The following is a 17,292-nucleotide window of genomic DNA, read 5'->3' on the forward strand; positions in this document are numbered from 1 at the left end:
GGCATATATAGATGACATATGTATTTATAGTCAAACTTGGAAAGATCATATTTTTCATTTGAATGATGTATTAGAAAGATTAAGTAGTGCTGGATTGACAGCAAAGCCTTTGAAAGGTAAAATTGCCTATGCACAGGTAGAATTTCTGGGGCATAAGATTGGTAATGGAGAAATTAGACCCATGATTGATAAGGTTGAGGCTGTGGAAAAGTTCCCCAGACCTTTGTCTATGAAACAAGTCCGATCATTTCTCGGATTAACTGGCTATTACAGAAAATTTGTACAGAACTATGCCGATATTGCTAAGCCATTGATTGATTTAACTCTAAAGAGTAAAAGTAATACTGTACCGTTAAGTGGAATGAACAATGTGAAAATGCCTTTGTAACTTTAAAGAAACGACTTACTGATGATAATGTATTAAAAGCCCCAAATTTTGATAAGATGTTTATATTGCAAACTGATGCCTCAAATTATGGCATAGGTGCAGTGCTGAGCCAAATAGATGGTGAGGGTAATGATTATCCCATTGTGTATTTAAGTAGAAAGTTATCTGTACATGAGCAGAGATATTCTGTGCCAGAAAAAGAGTGCCTCTCTATTGTTTGGGCTATCAATAAACTTAAGTATTATCTGTATGGTTGTGAATTTCAAGTTCATACTGACCACCAGGCATTGAGATGGATGGACTCAATGAAGGGTGCCAATGTTAGACTTATGAGATGGGCTCTGTTTTTACAAGGATATAAATTTAAAGTTATTTACAAGAAAGGATCATTAAATGGAAATGCAGATGGATTAAGCCGTGCATAATAATATTATAGAGGTGTTATTTGTAGATAGTTTATAGTAAAATGGTTTTAAATGTTAAATTTTTGGAAAGATTGACACAATCTTTTTCCCAAAAAGGGGAATGTCATATTATTGATGTTGTGATTCTCTGTGTTTAGATAAGGATGCTTTAGACCAGGTCCGCCTTATTATTAGCCAATCAAAATCGTATAAATTTTGGAGGGAAAATGTTATCCTCCTCTGAAGCCTAAAATTTGCATGTCCAGTATAAAAGTGGAATGTAATAGATATTAGGGAAGAAGAGAGAATAAGATCAGAGTAGATAAACGGATAGTTGATAAAGAGAATATTAAGGCTTGACTGGTAGTGGTAGAAAGATGTATTAATCGAATTTCAAGGAATAAAAGTTATAGTTGAGTTATATCTATACGCCTGAGAAAGCTCGGAACCAACTAAAATAAATTCACTACATGTCCAACTTGAAAAATACCTGCACACAATAATACGAGGACGCTTCGCATTTTCCTATCTCCTCCTACGATAATTGTTTTTAATAGCTGAAAACCGGTTGAACTGCTCGAGTACAGCATCATAATGTTGAAGACAGGCCGATTTTCTTAAAAAAATACTCCTCCTACGATAGTTGTTTTTAATAGCTGAAAACCGGTTGAACAGCTAGAGTACACCATCATAATGTTGAAGACAGGCCGATTTTCTTAAAAAAATACTATTTTGATAGATTTAATATATGATTATACAAATGTATTGATTTGCGATGAATGGAACATCCCAATCTCTCAGTCTGCCAGAGTTTGGTTTAACACAAGTAGGTAAATGTATGAGCTCTTGGTTTAACACATACGGTAGGTAAATATGTGGGCCCTTTGAGAATAAACTTGCAATACTTTGACAATACTGTACTGTTAACTATTTTTAGTCCTCATTTGAATCGAACATTTCTTACTGTGAATGTTCGTACTGTTAGATGTAATATAAAAATATATACAGATAAACTTTATTACTGAGATTGTGGATAGGATCTACTGTTAGATATAAACACATAATTATATACAAATAAACTTTATACTGACAGTTCCTTCTCAACGTTTGTATTAATTAATAATTACCAATAAAATAAACGTCGTAGTGGTGTATCGTGACATGTACTTTAATATTTCAATTGATTATGACAGTGACAGTTTTAACAAAGTATTAAATATTTTCCATTTTAACTTTCTGTGTTTATAAAAATAAAGTCAAACACAGACTAGGACTTGTTAAAAAATGTCCATGGTTAATGTTCACTGCGGAGTTAGAAGATATAATCAATTGTGAGTTTTTAATAAATAAAGAAAAGGCAAAAAAAATGTGGTCAGATATGGACCGTAACAATTTAGCAAGGTATAAAATTAACGTTTATAAAATTGATATTTAGGTAAAGTAAAATATACCTTTTCTTTTTTTTTTTTTTTTTTTTTTATTTATTTTTTTTTTGATTGCCTGAAAGAGATAAAAAGAGTTATAAAATTAAGAATTCTGTGGTAAATTATACGTACATTGTTAAGGATTGAAAAACGTGTAAAGAGTGTATAACATAGAGGAATTTTTTTTTCTTTCCTTATACTATTATATATAAAATGCAATGGTAGGAGTGAGATATCAGTTGTACTGAAAGTTAGTTAATGTCAATTATATTGTATTGTATCATTACATTACTCATGTGCTCAATGTACTCATTGTAAACGAACATTTTATTGATGAAGAAATAAAAGTGGGTCGATCCTACATAGGACAAAAAAAAAAAAAAAGTATTAAATCGCAAATGTTTTACTGTATTTAGAGGTATATTATTTATAGGCCTATAAAACACGAAAAAAATATTTCGTTACTGAGTGGATAAAGAATATATTTAAAAATTGTTCCTCTTTGTACCTATCCGCTTTCCCATCCGTCAACCCTAATATAAAAAAAAACCCATACAAAACACAAATTGGGTTTCTTTAAATGAGTCCAAATCAAAAATTTGGACTCATTTTGTGATAAGTTTCTCCTTCGGAAGTAATTCCCAGGGTGCTAATTTTAGTTGACTACATAAATCATCGTCTCTATTTATTCGTTTCTGTAAACGACAATGTATTATAGTCCTGCGGTACGTACATTTGAAATCGCCAGTTTTGTGACGCTGAAATTACGAGCAGGGGTCGTCAAACACACGGCCAGTCTGTGGTTCTTTTTTGGCCAGCCTGTGGTCCGGGGGCGCTAGACATTTGGCCAGCCTGTGGTCCCGAGGGCGCTAGACATTTCGGTCAGCCAGAGCCATAATATTGACGGTGACTACTTCTTCGCATGCAGCTAAAATAAAATGACGTCACGTTAAAGCGTGTCGTCACAGAGTCTCATGCATATGCAAAAGGGTGTTTTGTCTCTGCTTCTTATGCGCTCATGATTTTACAAAATGTTTTCAGAGTGATTAATCAACTCCCTGGATTAATTAATGATGGTGCGATCGGTGGTACAGAAAATAATCCGATATTGTTCCAGATAACAAAGAAGCAGATTAAATATAGTTGTTTATTCGACCCATTTGGCTTATAAGCAGATTAAATATAGTTGTTTATTCGACCCATTTGGCTTGCTTAGATGCCTAGCCCTATAGACAGACTTTCTATGATAGTATTGATACCTACTCACTAGCGGACTAACTAAAGACAAGTAAAATACAGTATACACTACCCACTATTATCAGGCCATCCATATCCTCCCCTTCATCGTTACCGCGTGGCATTGTGCAGATACTAACCCAGCATACTAGCTAACTTCCCACCCACCCTAGCCTCTCAGGTATGCACTGCGCTGCCACTACTACAGACAGTAAGAGGCCTAGGCCTAGCCTAATTCGGGCCTCATGTCTTGCAGCATTTGAAAATACATAATAATATTGTACATTATTATTATTTTGTATTCGCACTGGAAGTATCTAGGCTCTCCTGTCATGTTAAAATTAAAGTATATTATTTATTATCCTCGGCAGTGAAAACAATTATATTTTGTTGTATATTTTCGATAAATCTCGCGTCGCGTGTGTGTGGTGGTACATGGTGGAAAAAACTCTCAGCAAGTTTGCTTCATTTATATGCATGAGACTCTGTGACGACCCACTTTAACATGACGTCATTTTACTTTAGCTGCATGCGAAGAAATAGTCACCAATATTGACGCGCGAGCAGGTACAGTAAATGTTTTTCTCCAAAACTATAGAGGGCGCTACCCAACGTTTATTACCAGAGCCGTTTAAATATATTATTATTTAATTGTTTATTACCACAGTTTTTCAATCATAATTAATTAATAGCTTTTATAGCTCTATAAGAATGATTTAATGTTCTATTAAAATCGACTCGGTTAAGAACCAGCAATCTAAAATCATAAATATATCCTCTTAACATTTATTATTTCAGTTTAGTTTCATTGACATTTTGTTTTTTTGTATATTAATTATCATTAAAAATTCAATATTTGAATCGTCATCTTTGGTTAGAGATTGTAAGCAGCCAGTGTGTAGTTTAACAACACGTATAAACAAAATCAATTATTTTGAATTAAATCTAACATGGTATTATAATGGTAAAGCAGCCAAGAACACAAACACAATTTATTAATTCATTTTAAACTTTATTTAACTTTTTTTGTAGTTTAAGCTCAACATTGGTATGGTCAATTCATTAATATTAACGTCGAATTGACATACAATGCTCTACGTAAGCTTTCACTCTTGAAGAATGAACAATCAAAGTTAAAACAATTATTGAGAATATATGCAAACCATTGTAATAAACGTCGAAATGACATACAATGCTCTACGTAAGCTTTCACTCTAGAAGAATGAACAATCAAAGTTAAAACAATTATTGAGAATATATGCAAACCATTGTAATAAACGTCGAAATGACATACAATGCTTTACGTAAGCTTTCACTCTAGAAGAATGAACTATCAAAGTTAAAACAATTATTGAGAATATATGCAAACCATTGTAATAAACGTCGAAATGACATACAATGCTCTACGTAAGCTTTCACTCTAGAAGAATGAACAATCAAAGTTAAAACAATTATTGAGAATATATGCAAACCATTGTAATAAACGTCGAAATGACATACAATGCTTTACGTAAGCTTTCACTCTAGAAGAATGAACTATCAAAGTTAAAACAATTATTGAGAATATATGCAAACCATTGTAATAGACGTCGAAATGACATACAATGCTCTACGTAAGCTTTCATTCTAGAAGAATGAACAATCAAACAATTAATAATTATTGAGAATATATGCAAACCATTGTAATAAACGTTGAAATGACATACAATACTCTACGTAAGCTTTAAGCTTTCACTCTTCAAGAATGAACAATCAAACCATTATTGAAAATATACTGTATTACAAACCATTAAACAAAACGTTGAATTGACACACATCACGCTTTAGAGGAAAGAACAACGAAACTCGATTTTTTTTTTCCTACATGAGATTACGTGGTTGCAATATTTTGTCAAGCGTCATATTGCAGAAAACACCTGGTAATTTATGTGTTACTTTATTCAACAGCGAAACGTTTTTTCTACCAAATTTTCTGAAAACTGGTCCATGATCTGACGTGTCAGTCAATGATTCGTACTTTACATACGCATGGATCATCTCATGTACATGTATTGCGTGCGTATAACAATCTAAAAAATAGAATAAAGATTTTAAAATGTTAAAGATACACGTTATACATAATTGTCAGACCACCACTTTTATCTTACAAAAGTGAATTTAAAATGATAGATGGGATATGTGGAGTTCGATTTTGCTTGTTTTTTATTTGTTGGTCATTCATCGAATACAATATTATTACAAATACATATACAAATGACAGGGTGAAAGCAAGATGATAACCCTATAAGCTCTAGAGCTTGTTTCCTTAGGGGTCCTCGACATAAAAAAAGGAAGGCATGGAAAATCTTAATTAACAAGCAAATCTCAATTAAATCACAAGTTGCATTTCAGAAGATGTTTTTTAAGAGTATATTTGAATGTATTATTGTTTCCAATTTCCTTTAAACTATTATGTGATTCATTCCATATTTTTATTCCATTACAGTAAAATGTTTTATTGATTTGATGAGAATTTTATTGAAGAATATAATAATTCAGAATACCTCATGTGTTGTAATTATAATTGAATAAAGTAAAATTACCATTGAGGCATTTTATTGCAGATTGATTTATTAATCATTACAAATATGAATTAGAGAGTTATGTACATCTAAGCTTTCTTTTAATTTATTTAAAATATTTAATTACTAAAGATTTTACAATAAGGATATGTTGATTACTATACGTACTTGACTTATTGAGCAATGTAAACTGCTGATGGGACTAAAATCAAGGCCTACTATAGGCCTAGTTTCCGGCGGGCGTATTTTTACAATCTAAAAGATAGAATAAAGATTTTAAAATGATAGATGGGATATGAGGAGTGTGATCATTACCAATATTATGAATTAGAAAGTTATGTACATCTAAGCTTTCTTTTAATTTATTTAAAATATATCATTACTACATATTTTACAATATGAAGGATATGTTGATTAGACTATACGTACTTGACTTCTTGAGCAATGTAAACTGCTGATGGGACTAAAATCAAGGCCTACTATAGGCCTAGTTTCCTAGTTTAAGAAAAGAAAATAAAACTGATTAAACGCGTCTATTGATTGTTATTTTTAATAACAATGATGTTTATAGTAGTTTTTGTATATAGGCCTAATCCATAAACTACCTAGGCCTAGTACTACCCTACTCTACTAGGCCTAATTATAATAACTAGTAATCCTAGTAGTAGGCCTAGTAGTAGTAGTAGTAGTAGTAGGCCTAGTTGTAGTAGTAGGCTAGTAACAAGGCCTAGTAAGTCTATAATTAATTAAACCTAGGCTAGGCCCATTATTAGGCCCAGGCTAGTAGAACTAGCCTAGGCATAGGCCTACTAGTACTAGCTAGGACGGCTAGTCAGCTCTAAACTAGTACTAAGGGGCCTAGTAGTAACTAATAGGTACTACTAGTACAATGGGAACGGGAGGCAGTGGTTTGGCATAAACATTAAAGCTAGATAGAGTGTTGGCACCCTGTCACTGTGAGCATGCAGTAGCCTACTACTACTACTAGCCTACCTACCTAGTAGGCCTAGCCTAGTACTAGCCTACTACTACTAGCGTAGGTAGGCCGCCTGTAGTAGGAGGAGGAGTCTGTCCTCCTCCCACTCTTGCTGGCCTAACTAAATTAAACTAATATTTAACTAGGCTAGCCCTATTAAAGGGCAGGCCTTCTTATTAAGTAGGCATTATAATTATGAATACCTAGCCTAGGCCTAGTAAAGTTGTTAGTTTTATATTTATAATTATTTGGATATAGGAGGCCTACCTGTTAGATCGATCTTGACTGGTTTTAATTTTCCCGCTAAATAAAGTTATGTGAAAACAGCTGTAGAGGGCTCACTTTAGAAAAGCATGGAAAATTTATGTCTAGCGCCCTCGGGACCACAGGCTGGCCAAAAAAAGAATCAGATTGGCTGTGTGTTTCATGCTAGCGCCCTCGGGACCACAGGCTGGCCAAATGTCTAGCGCCCTCGGACCACAGGCTGGCCAAATGTCTAGCGCCCTCGGACCACAGGCTGGCCAAAAAAAGAATCAGATTGGCTGTGTGTTTCATGCTAGCGCCCTCGGGACCACAGGCTGGCCAAATGTCTAGCGCCCTCGGACCACAGGCTGGCCAAAAAAGAACCACAGACTGGCCGTGTGTTTCACGACCCCTTTAGGAAATTACTGTGTATTCGAGAACCATCTGTGGGGGCACGACCTAGACGCGAGCGAAGCGAGCGTACCATCTAGTTGTTATAATGGGACGTAGTTATAGGATGTTTTGTTCCAAAATCAATCATTCGAACGTTATAATGTACTAGCGCACGCGCGCGCAATATTCTTTGCCGCAAGTACTTCGGTACACTGTGCACGTCGATATTTCACCGTTAAAATGTGCAATTACATTTTTTTAAATATAAGAAAAAGTTGAAAGTATTTTGTTGCTCCTATACTTTACATGCATTAATGGAGACAAGTTTGACACAATTTGATCTGCATATCACGTGACTAAAATCCAATGTTGTAACTCTTTATATATATGGCTCTGTTCATTAATATAATAACACTTCCCTCTATAGTTTGTACATTTTATGATTTTAATTTTTGAAGAAATGAAACATTCATTCGAAATTAGTTTCGTTGCGAGCTCATGTCGTTTTAATGTGTCAAAATCTATTATTTTTTTTATTTACTTCGTAAGTGGTTGAATCGTATAGAAATGTTACATAAACTTATGTTTTGATGCTAAAAATAATAAAATAAGAAAAAGGGTAAAACAAAATGATAAATTAAAACTGCCAGAAAATTTTGCAGAGCTCTCTGACGATACTAGCTCTTCTTCAGTGCAAGTGAGAGAGTACTAGAAAATGTTAGGAATATGCAGGCAAAGCGCTACATGAATTATGGACTGGAATAAAATAAATAAAGCAAAGGAGACACAGCCGGAATGGTAGAGAAACTGAATAAGAGTAGAAAACAATGAAGATAGCAGCTTGGTAGATATAAACAATTTAGGAATGAAAAACAAAATAACAACTCAATTGGTGGTAAATGTTGAAACTTAAATTTGGGAATAATGAATGGAAAGTTACCGATCTGGGAGTATGTTCTTAATGTTTAGTCCAAAATGTTGTGGTTTAAGTAGTAATTACTAGGCCTAGTGGTTTTCTTTTTTTGTTAAAATGCTTTTGCCTTTCAATATCCCTTAGACGTTTCTATAATCAAATATATATGATCTTCTACATATCCAAAACATATTTGAAAAGGTAAGTTCTTAACTTGCATCACCCAACATTCTTCATTTCTCTCAACCTTTTTAATTGGAAACTTTGAAATAGCATTTTGATATGAATCTTACTTTACTAGTGTTTAAGATAAAAGTTTTATGCGAGTTAAATTTATCAGAAAACGCCCCATTTCTGAAAGAACTGAAAGATCTGTGTCATTATTTCCGATTCCAGGGGTATATCTACAAACAATTGTGTGTACCTTTTCAACACTCTTTAAACTATGAAATCCACATATTTGAGTATTGGTATTACTTTCAAATCAAATATATGGTTCCATTCATTAGCAGGTAAGTATTTATTATTCGTTTGATGGTACTTATAATATTTATATGCATTTTTTGCTAGACAATAGTTAGTATCTATTGTATTCCTTCCATTTGCGCTAAATACCATTCTAAGATACTTAAACGAATCAACAGTTTCAAATGGAGTTTCCTTAAAAAAAACATTAATGTTTCAATAGTTCTTTATAGTCTATATAGTCTATATATATAGTCATTTTATTTTTAAATATAATAACTTTTGTTTTTATCTACATTTACAGTTAATCCTGAGTCATCACAATATTTACCCAGGATGTTAACCAGTCTCTGTAAATCTTTAAAGTGTCTCCTATTAGTACAAGATCGTCTGCATATAATAATTTCACAATCTCTAATCTGTATTTTATCAGATTGTTTTGTGGAATTCAAATTAACACTTTTAAATGTTAACTTAGAGGTTTTGTAGAAAGATATTAAATAAAACAAATGATAATGGTGACCCCTGGATACCAATTTCATTATTATGGTTTGATAATTGATTTTAAATTTCAAGACTTTAGCTTTGAATTAACGACGTTTAAAATTTCTGACTATTTTAAGTGTGTTGGGGGTCACTTGAAGTCAATTAAAATGGGAGTCTGCCGGGTAGCGATTTTTTTTTTCGTACATAAGTTGGGGACCCCCTCATGAAACGTCACAACATAAACATGAATAATTCATCAGTTAAATTTTCTTGTTCCGTGTGCACCCAAGCGTATAGCAACAACAAGTGATTACACAAGTGCGGTACGATTCTAGGCCTATCTCCGCTGTGGTTGCCGCGTGGGATTTCATAAAAGAATAGCGGCGTTTTGTTGTGTGGATTGTCGAAATAATCAGCCTTTAGTATATGGTGTTTTTAATATAATTTTTTACTAAAGAATTACGTGTTAAAATTATAGTTTCTATTAATACTATTAGGCCTAATTATTAGTCTCTAAACCCATGTCTATTCTAGTAGTAGCTGTGTGGGTGTGTGTGACGTGTGTATAGGTATGACGACACAGTCCGAGTAATAAGTCAGCAAAATTAAACAATAAACATTACACCAAAATATATTTTTTATTCTCGTGGGTCTAATCTTCCCATCTCGTGTTCATATAGGGCCTACGCGCATTTTTAAAGTTCCTTTGAGTACATGCATATATTTTGATAATAAAATAGCAGAAATTAAAAAATTAAAAATTACAGTAGGCCTACACAAATTATACTCATTTTTATTCTTGTGGGTCTAAGCTTTCTTTGGGCTATACCAATTACTACTTAGTTTAATGTCTTGCCTAGCTGTCGATTAGCCTCGGACACATTTTGCATAGTGGCGTGTGTGTGAAGAAGAGTGCGCGAAGGCAATCACGTGAATTGACCTAGAATCCTAGGCCTACTGTGTAGAAAGAATCGTATCGCAGTTGTTCGTGTAATCACTTCTTGTTGCTGTACGCTTGGGTGCACGCGGAACAACAAATTTAACTGATGAATTATTCATGTTTATTTTGTGACGTTTCATGAGGGGTCCCCAACTTATGTACGAAAAAAAAAAATCGCTGCCGGGTACCCCCTGGTGCGTCTGGACCCAGGGGACCCCGAAAGGTACAAAAAAATCGGCCCAGGTTAGATGAGAGAGATACCAGTATCACAAACGACAGACTTTTTGTCTGCTGCAATAGGCCCGCCTGACCCCCCGAGGGAGGGCCTAAAATGGGGATAGCATAGATGAGTGAGGTACCACTCAAAATTAATGCCAAAAGAACAAGTTGTGTTCATACAACACTAAATGGGTAACAACAGACTAATTGTCTGCTGCACCGCAAGTGCCAGACACCCTAAAGTTAGACAAGAGACCCCCCTTCCCCCAACTAGCCCAGCTTAGATATTGTAGATACCACCAGCAACCAATGTTATATGATTTAGCACATTGTAAGCAATACCAAATGATCTATTACAGACTATCTGTACACTGCCTTGGCCCTGGCAGATCCCTCTAAAGTTCGACTAGAGACCCAATTTACCCCAAGTATAGCCTACCTTAGATACTGTAGATAACACCAGCAGCCAATGTTATATAATTTAGCACATTGTAAGCAATACCAAATGACCTATTACCGACTATCTATACACTGCCTTGGACCTGGCAGACCCCTCTAAAGTTCGACAACAGACCCCATTTACCCCAAGTATAGCCTACCTTAGATATTGTAGATAACACCAGCAGCAAAAAAAAACCCCCAAAACAACATGTTCAATTGAACAAAGTTTAACTTTAATCAAACTAATACAAAACAATTGAAAATATATCAAATCTATGACGATAAAATGACCATTACCATTCTAAAGGGAAAAATAGTTTAAGAGTTTCACTTAAAACTTATATAAGCCAAATATATAACAAGTACGGATTCGGGTAAATTTAGCATTCCTACTAGATTTGTGAGGATCTGGAATTCCTTGCCTTTGGATGTCAAAGATACATTCGTCTGTAACTCTTGGACCTATTTTAAGAGAAAGCTTAGTAATCACCTTAATCAAATTCAGGATTGTAGTAACTTAATCTAAAGTGATTTGATTAATTAATAGTGGGTAATTTTAAATGCTGTATATTATAATCCTAATCCAGTATTCATATTTATATATGATAATATATAAATAAACCGCTATGAAGAGATTCAGCATTGACTACTCAACGAAGAACGTCCCATTACCATCACAGAAGGACTATTTACAACGACTTATCGAAAAAACCGAGCAATTTTTACGTAGAATGCGATGGAAGGCCCACTTCTTCCTCAATTCCAGCACCACCGCATCATCCAAGCAAACATTTGGCTTCAAGTCTACCAAAAACGCACCACCGATCGAAGAACTATACAAATTCGAAGATGACATACTCCATCTGATACAATCGACAACATTCAAAAACGTAGACAACCCTCTACTCAACAAGTTAAAAACCGACTCCAAGAAAATTGAAAACGAGCCCGAACTTTTAATTGCAGCCGACAAAACCACAAATTTCTACAAACTAGACCCACCGACGTATGACAACCTCCTAGAAGAAAACATCACCAAATCATACAAGAAAGCGAACCTGAACTCGTACAAACGATTCATAGAAAAAACAAAAGTATTGCAACAAAATTGAACATCGCCGACAGAGTGGATACAACTGCAAATAAAGATGCTTTCATAACCCTTAAAGACCACAAACCGAACTTCACTAACAAACCGACTTGCCGATTAATAAACCCGACCAAATCCGAGATAGGCAAGAAAAGCAAAACTATACTCGATCGTATTAACAGCAAAATTACATCAAAACTTCGCACCAACCAATGGAAAAATACCTCATCGGTCATCGAATGGTTTAAGAGCATCGACAAGAAACAACAACACAACTTTATATGCTTCGACGTCGTAGAATTTGACCCCTCTATCAGCAATGACCTGCTGAACAAAGCACTAGACTTCGCTAATAGATACGATGATATTACCAACGACGAAAGAGACATCATCGTACATACCAAAAAATCAATATTATCACACAAACAGCAACCATGGCAAAAGAAAGGCCCCACAGCATTCGATGTGACTATGGGTAGTTATGATGATGAAGGCCTATCTATTCTGTTCTTCCATTTAACAATCCAAAAAGCATTGTTTTTTTTTTATTTAGTGTCATTCCAGATACTTCACAAAAAAGTTCAATTACACTGACAGCTTTCTTAATACTTTTGTCATTACCAACATACAAAACAGTATCATCGGCTAATTGGCTTATTCTAGCTTCTATGTTATTTTCATTATTTGGAAGTTTAATACCCTTATAGTCATCTTTGTATTCTTATTCTAGATGCCATTACCTCAACCACTAAAATAAATAACAGAGCAGGTAGAGGACAACCTTGTCTAATACCTCTTTCCATTTTAAAATTGTTTGAAACCCAACCATTGTTAACTGTAACACATTCAGCATTATTATATAACACTTTTACCCAGTTACAAAAGAACATTCCAAAGTTAAACTTTTTTAGAACATCGAACATAAAATCTCTACTAATAGAATCAAAAGCCTTCTTAAAATCTAAGGTAATTATTGCCCCTTCGATATCATTACATTCTGTATAATATTATTATTCTTTTATTTTTTTATTATTATTTTATTTCATATAAAACATCAAAAAAACATTAGACACCACCATGCCACAAGTTACCACTAGTGGCCAAAGGCCAGATTGTGGGTAACTTTTACATGCATGTACCAGACCAATAAAAATATACAAAATAGAAACATACAAAATAATAAATTATACAAAAATGAGTGAAAATCAGGCGTTAAGCAGGCGGATAAAATAAGGGATTGGGCTGTTACTGAAACGGGCGGTTCTGGATGGTAATTGTGAAATGTTATTACTATTACGGAGCAACCTCCCATGACGTTCAAACCGTGTCACCGGTAAAAGATCGGCAGAATGAACAGTCTGAGATATTCCCTTGGCAAATTTGAGACTGTGAGCTATTCTCCTATCAGTAAGGGATGAGATGTTACAGACCTTTAGAGCTTTGTCATACGAACTAAAATCCCTTCCCAATATGGTACGGCATGCTCTGCGTTGGACAGATTCTATAGAGTTGCTAAGCGATTTGGTTAAGCCGGGGTGCCATACAACATCGGCATATTCAAGGAGGGGTCTAATATACCCACAGTAGACAGAGCATAGTTCATCAGGGTTGAAGCCAAATTTCTTTAGACTCCTTAAAATAAAAAGCTTCCTATTAGCCTTGAGGACAATATCCCCAATATGCTTATCCCATTTTAAGTTATTTTGTAACGTGACTCCAAGTATTTTAGCATGAGTGACAAATGCTAGTTCGTTACCCCCGATATAAATTTTATTTTCAGGAATATTCCTTTTACTAAAACATATTTGTAGTGCCTGGCATTTAGCAGGGTTCAGGTCCATAATATTCCTTTTACACCAATCATGAAACTCATTAAGATCATGCTGCAAGTGACCTGGTTGTGTTATCTTACGATTTTCATAAACAGATAGGTCATCAACGTATTTTAGAGCATTCGTTTTAGCACCCTTAACAGCATCATTGATCATGATTTGAAATGCAATGGGACCAAGTTTAGTCCCCTGGGGGACACCAGCTTTTAACGTGATAGCACTTGATAGGGAGTTGTTATATTTTACACATTGTTCTCTGCAGCTGAGGAAGCTACAAATCCAAGGGACGATAGACCTACGGACTCCAATGTCGATGATTTTATTGATTAAGGTGTTGTGTTCAATTCGATCAAAGGCCTTAGTGAAGTCCGTAAGGACAACCGTCCCTATGTTATGAGCCTCCTCAGCTGCAGCACACATATCATGAACTAGACGTACTAAGTAGTGGCTAGTTGATGCCCCTTTGACATTGCCATACTGTCTTACATCTAATTTATTCTGGATATCAGATACCACCCATTCACAAACAAATTGCTCTGCCACTTTTGCAAAGGCAGATGTTAACGAGATAGGTCTTAACTTATCAATTTTTGGTGGATGTACCTTGGGGATAGGAACAGTCACAGCAGATTTCCATTGGGTCGGGAGACTTCCTTCCCTAAATGAGCAATTTAAAATATTAGTGAGGGGTTCACTTAACTCAAGGGCAAACTCTTTAAGAATTAAAGGTGGTATTTTATCAGGTCCTACTGATTTATGCGGGTTGGTTTTTCTTAACTTATTATAAACCTCCCATTCTTTAACTTGCGGTGCAGGGCTGTTACATGGCAAATATGCCGGTAAAATACAATAGTCTAGTGGGGGTATGTCATTATTAATGCTAGCAAACTGGGAATTAATTGCATTAGCGATACCTATGTGATCAGAGGCGGATATGTCTGTAACATTAATATTTAGATCTCGACCCATTTTAGATGATGTTAAATCTTTAATTTGCGAGTGCCATTTTCGTGGGTCATTGTGCCGTAGGTGTCTTATTCTAGTTGAAAAATACTTAGTTTTGGCCAATTCAATTTCTCGTTTTACTTTATTTCGTAACTTCTTAAAAAGTGTTGTGTCCCCCCTAGCAAAAACAGTCTGCCTCTTAGCTATTAGGTCTCTAATGCAATTAGTTATCCAGGGTCTATCAGCACAGTGTATTTTTACTTTTTTTGTCGGAAAATACTTATCTATTGCACTGTTCAAAATGTTATAAAGAGCGTCCATTTTGTCTTGAGTAGAAGCGCTATTGATCACCTCAAGCCAATCCTGTGTTAATAACCATCTTCCAAACTCACATTTTCTTGATTCATAAAATGGACGAACCACTATGTTCTTTGTAGAGTTGAGTCGCGGTCTGATCTTTGGTTTCCATAGTACACACACATGATCGCTCATACCAATAGGCGCTAATGCAGATGGTGCTGTATAAAACGTGTCATCCATATTTGTAATGATTAGATCAAGAACAGCATTATTACGCGTGTTAAATTTAACAATTTGACGAAAATCGTTGCCTTTAAGAATGTCACCAATTACCATACGGTTGAAATCACCAGCTATGCAAAATCCGGTATCTGGGGACCGTGTGCGAATTTCATCAATTGTGTTGATTAGATGTTCTTTCAATAACTGTTGATGTGGTGAATCTGTGACTATATATATACCACACACTACAATTTGCGATAGTCCTCTAGGTAGTCTGGTGCCTCTTAGTTTGATCCAAAGAATCTCCAACTCAGGGGGGGCTGCAACCTTAAGTTCTTGAGCATTGAGGCCATCTTTGCTGTAGATTGCTACTCCACCCCCACGTCGGTCTTCACGACATTTGGAGAATAGGGCATAACCAGGTATGTCCAGTTGGTCTTGATGGTGGGTGGTAGAAAACCAGCTCTCAGTAATTATACCAACATTAACTGATTCCTTATTCATCAACAGATGAAATTCATCACGCTTATTGATCAGCGATTGGGCGTTCGTTACTAAAAAATTAGGCAAAAGTTGTTGCTTAATATTCTTCCTCTCTATCGTTAGCCTATTGTTATCCTGCTTTGTTGAAGTAGCGATATGAATGACAGTTCTCACAGGGGTTCTATAAATGATGTGAGGCCGTTTAGATTCAATCGGGAAAACATTGAATATGACTGGAATCATGCGCCGTACTTTCCGCCCTGCTCTCCTTCCTCTAGGCCTAGGCCTAGCTCTGATCACGCTTCCGGATGTTGTTAACTCATCATAGCGAGTGCCGGTGGAATTCTGCTTGCACATTGTAGCGGCCAACGGAAGCGGGGTAGCCTAGCCTATGTTGCAGATTGGTCGGAGAGTATATAACACGTAAAAAACAGTTCACAAGACTATAAAAACGAGACAGCACAATCGGGAACAGTTACTAACATCAAAAATCATCAAATTACATCAAAAAAGGGGCTACGAACAAAAAACACACACAAAAAAAGAAGAAAGCGAAGAGCGAACAAGAAAAACGTGATGGCTGCAGCTTGATCAGCGCCCTCTGAATAATAAAGCAGGTCGTCTATTAACAGAATGTTTTCACCGGCAAAACGGCCTTTTATATATAGCCTTTTTGGTCTGAACTTGATTTAAGTATATTGCTTAATACATGTGGAAGAATTTTGTAATCAGTGTTTAGGAGGGTAATGGAAAGCCAATTATTCACATTTTCTCTTTCTCCATCATTGAACAAAAGGGTGATTACACCTCGTTTTTTGAGAAAAGGATAATTCTTGAGAATTAAAACTTTCATTTAAAGCATCGCAAATTAAATCTTTAATATTATTCCAAAAGAACAAATAAAATTCAACACTTAGACCATCCAATCCTGTTGTTTTATTTTTTTACATCATTGAAAGGGCCTTTTTACATTCATCAATAGTGACGTAACCTTCACAATTTTCTTTTTCTATTTCTGAAAGCTTGTTTATATTAGTTTATAAAGGTATGTCTTAATTTCTTCAGAGTTGACATTATTTACGTACAAACCTTTGAAATGTTGTACTTGTTCTTTTAAAATATCAATTCGGCTCGTTTCTAAGCTCCCATCTTTAGTAATTAAACTTTTTAAGTGTTTCTTTTTACTTTTGGTTTTTTCTAACCCAAGAAAATATTTTGTATTCCGCTTGCCTTCCTCGATCCATTTTACTCTGGACCTAATTTGCGTGCCTTTTGCTTCTACGTTATAAATGTTTTCAAGCTCTATTTTTTTTTTATTACAATTTTATTTT

At 35.0% G+C, this 17,292-nt stretch overlaps 1 protein-coding gene and 1 long non-coding RNA gene across 2 annotated transcripts; both read right to left on the reverse strand.

Moving 5' to 3' along the window:
• Positions 1 to 5,356: 5,356 nt before the first annotated feature.
• LOC140052611 (uncharacterized) lies at positions 5,357 to 7,270 on the reverse strand. Its single transcript, XR_011845635.1, has 4 exons — positions 7,257 to 7,270; positions 6,443 to 6,508; positions 6,182 to 6,268; positions 5,357 to 5,521 (listed from the first exon to the last, which is right to left on the reverse strand). It is a non-coding gene; the product is annotated as an uncharacterized lncRNA (long non-coding RNA).
• Positions 7,271 to 13,384: 6,114 nt separating this feature from the next.
• Positions 13,385 to 16,318, reverse strand: LOC140052416 (uncharacterized). Its single transcript, XM_072098026.1, has one exon. It carries the CDS (start codon positions 16,316 to 16,318, stop codon positions 13,385 to 13,387), a length of 2,934 nt encoding a protein of 977 aa, XP_071954127.1.
• Between the last annotated feature and the right edge of the window lie 974 nt (positions 16,319 to 17,292).

The sequence above is a fragment of the Antedon mediterranea genome, chromosome 6 (assembly GCF_964355755.1).
Source record: "Antedon mediterranea chromosome 6, ecAntMedi1.1, whole genome shotgun sequence".
NCBI lineage: Eukaryota > Metazoa > Echinodermata > Crinoidea > Comatulida > Antedonidae > Antedon > Antedon mediterranea.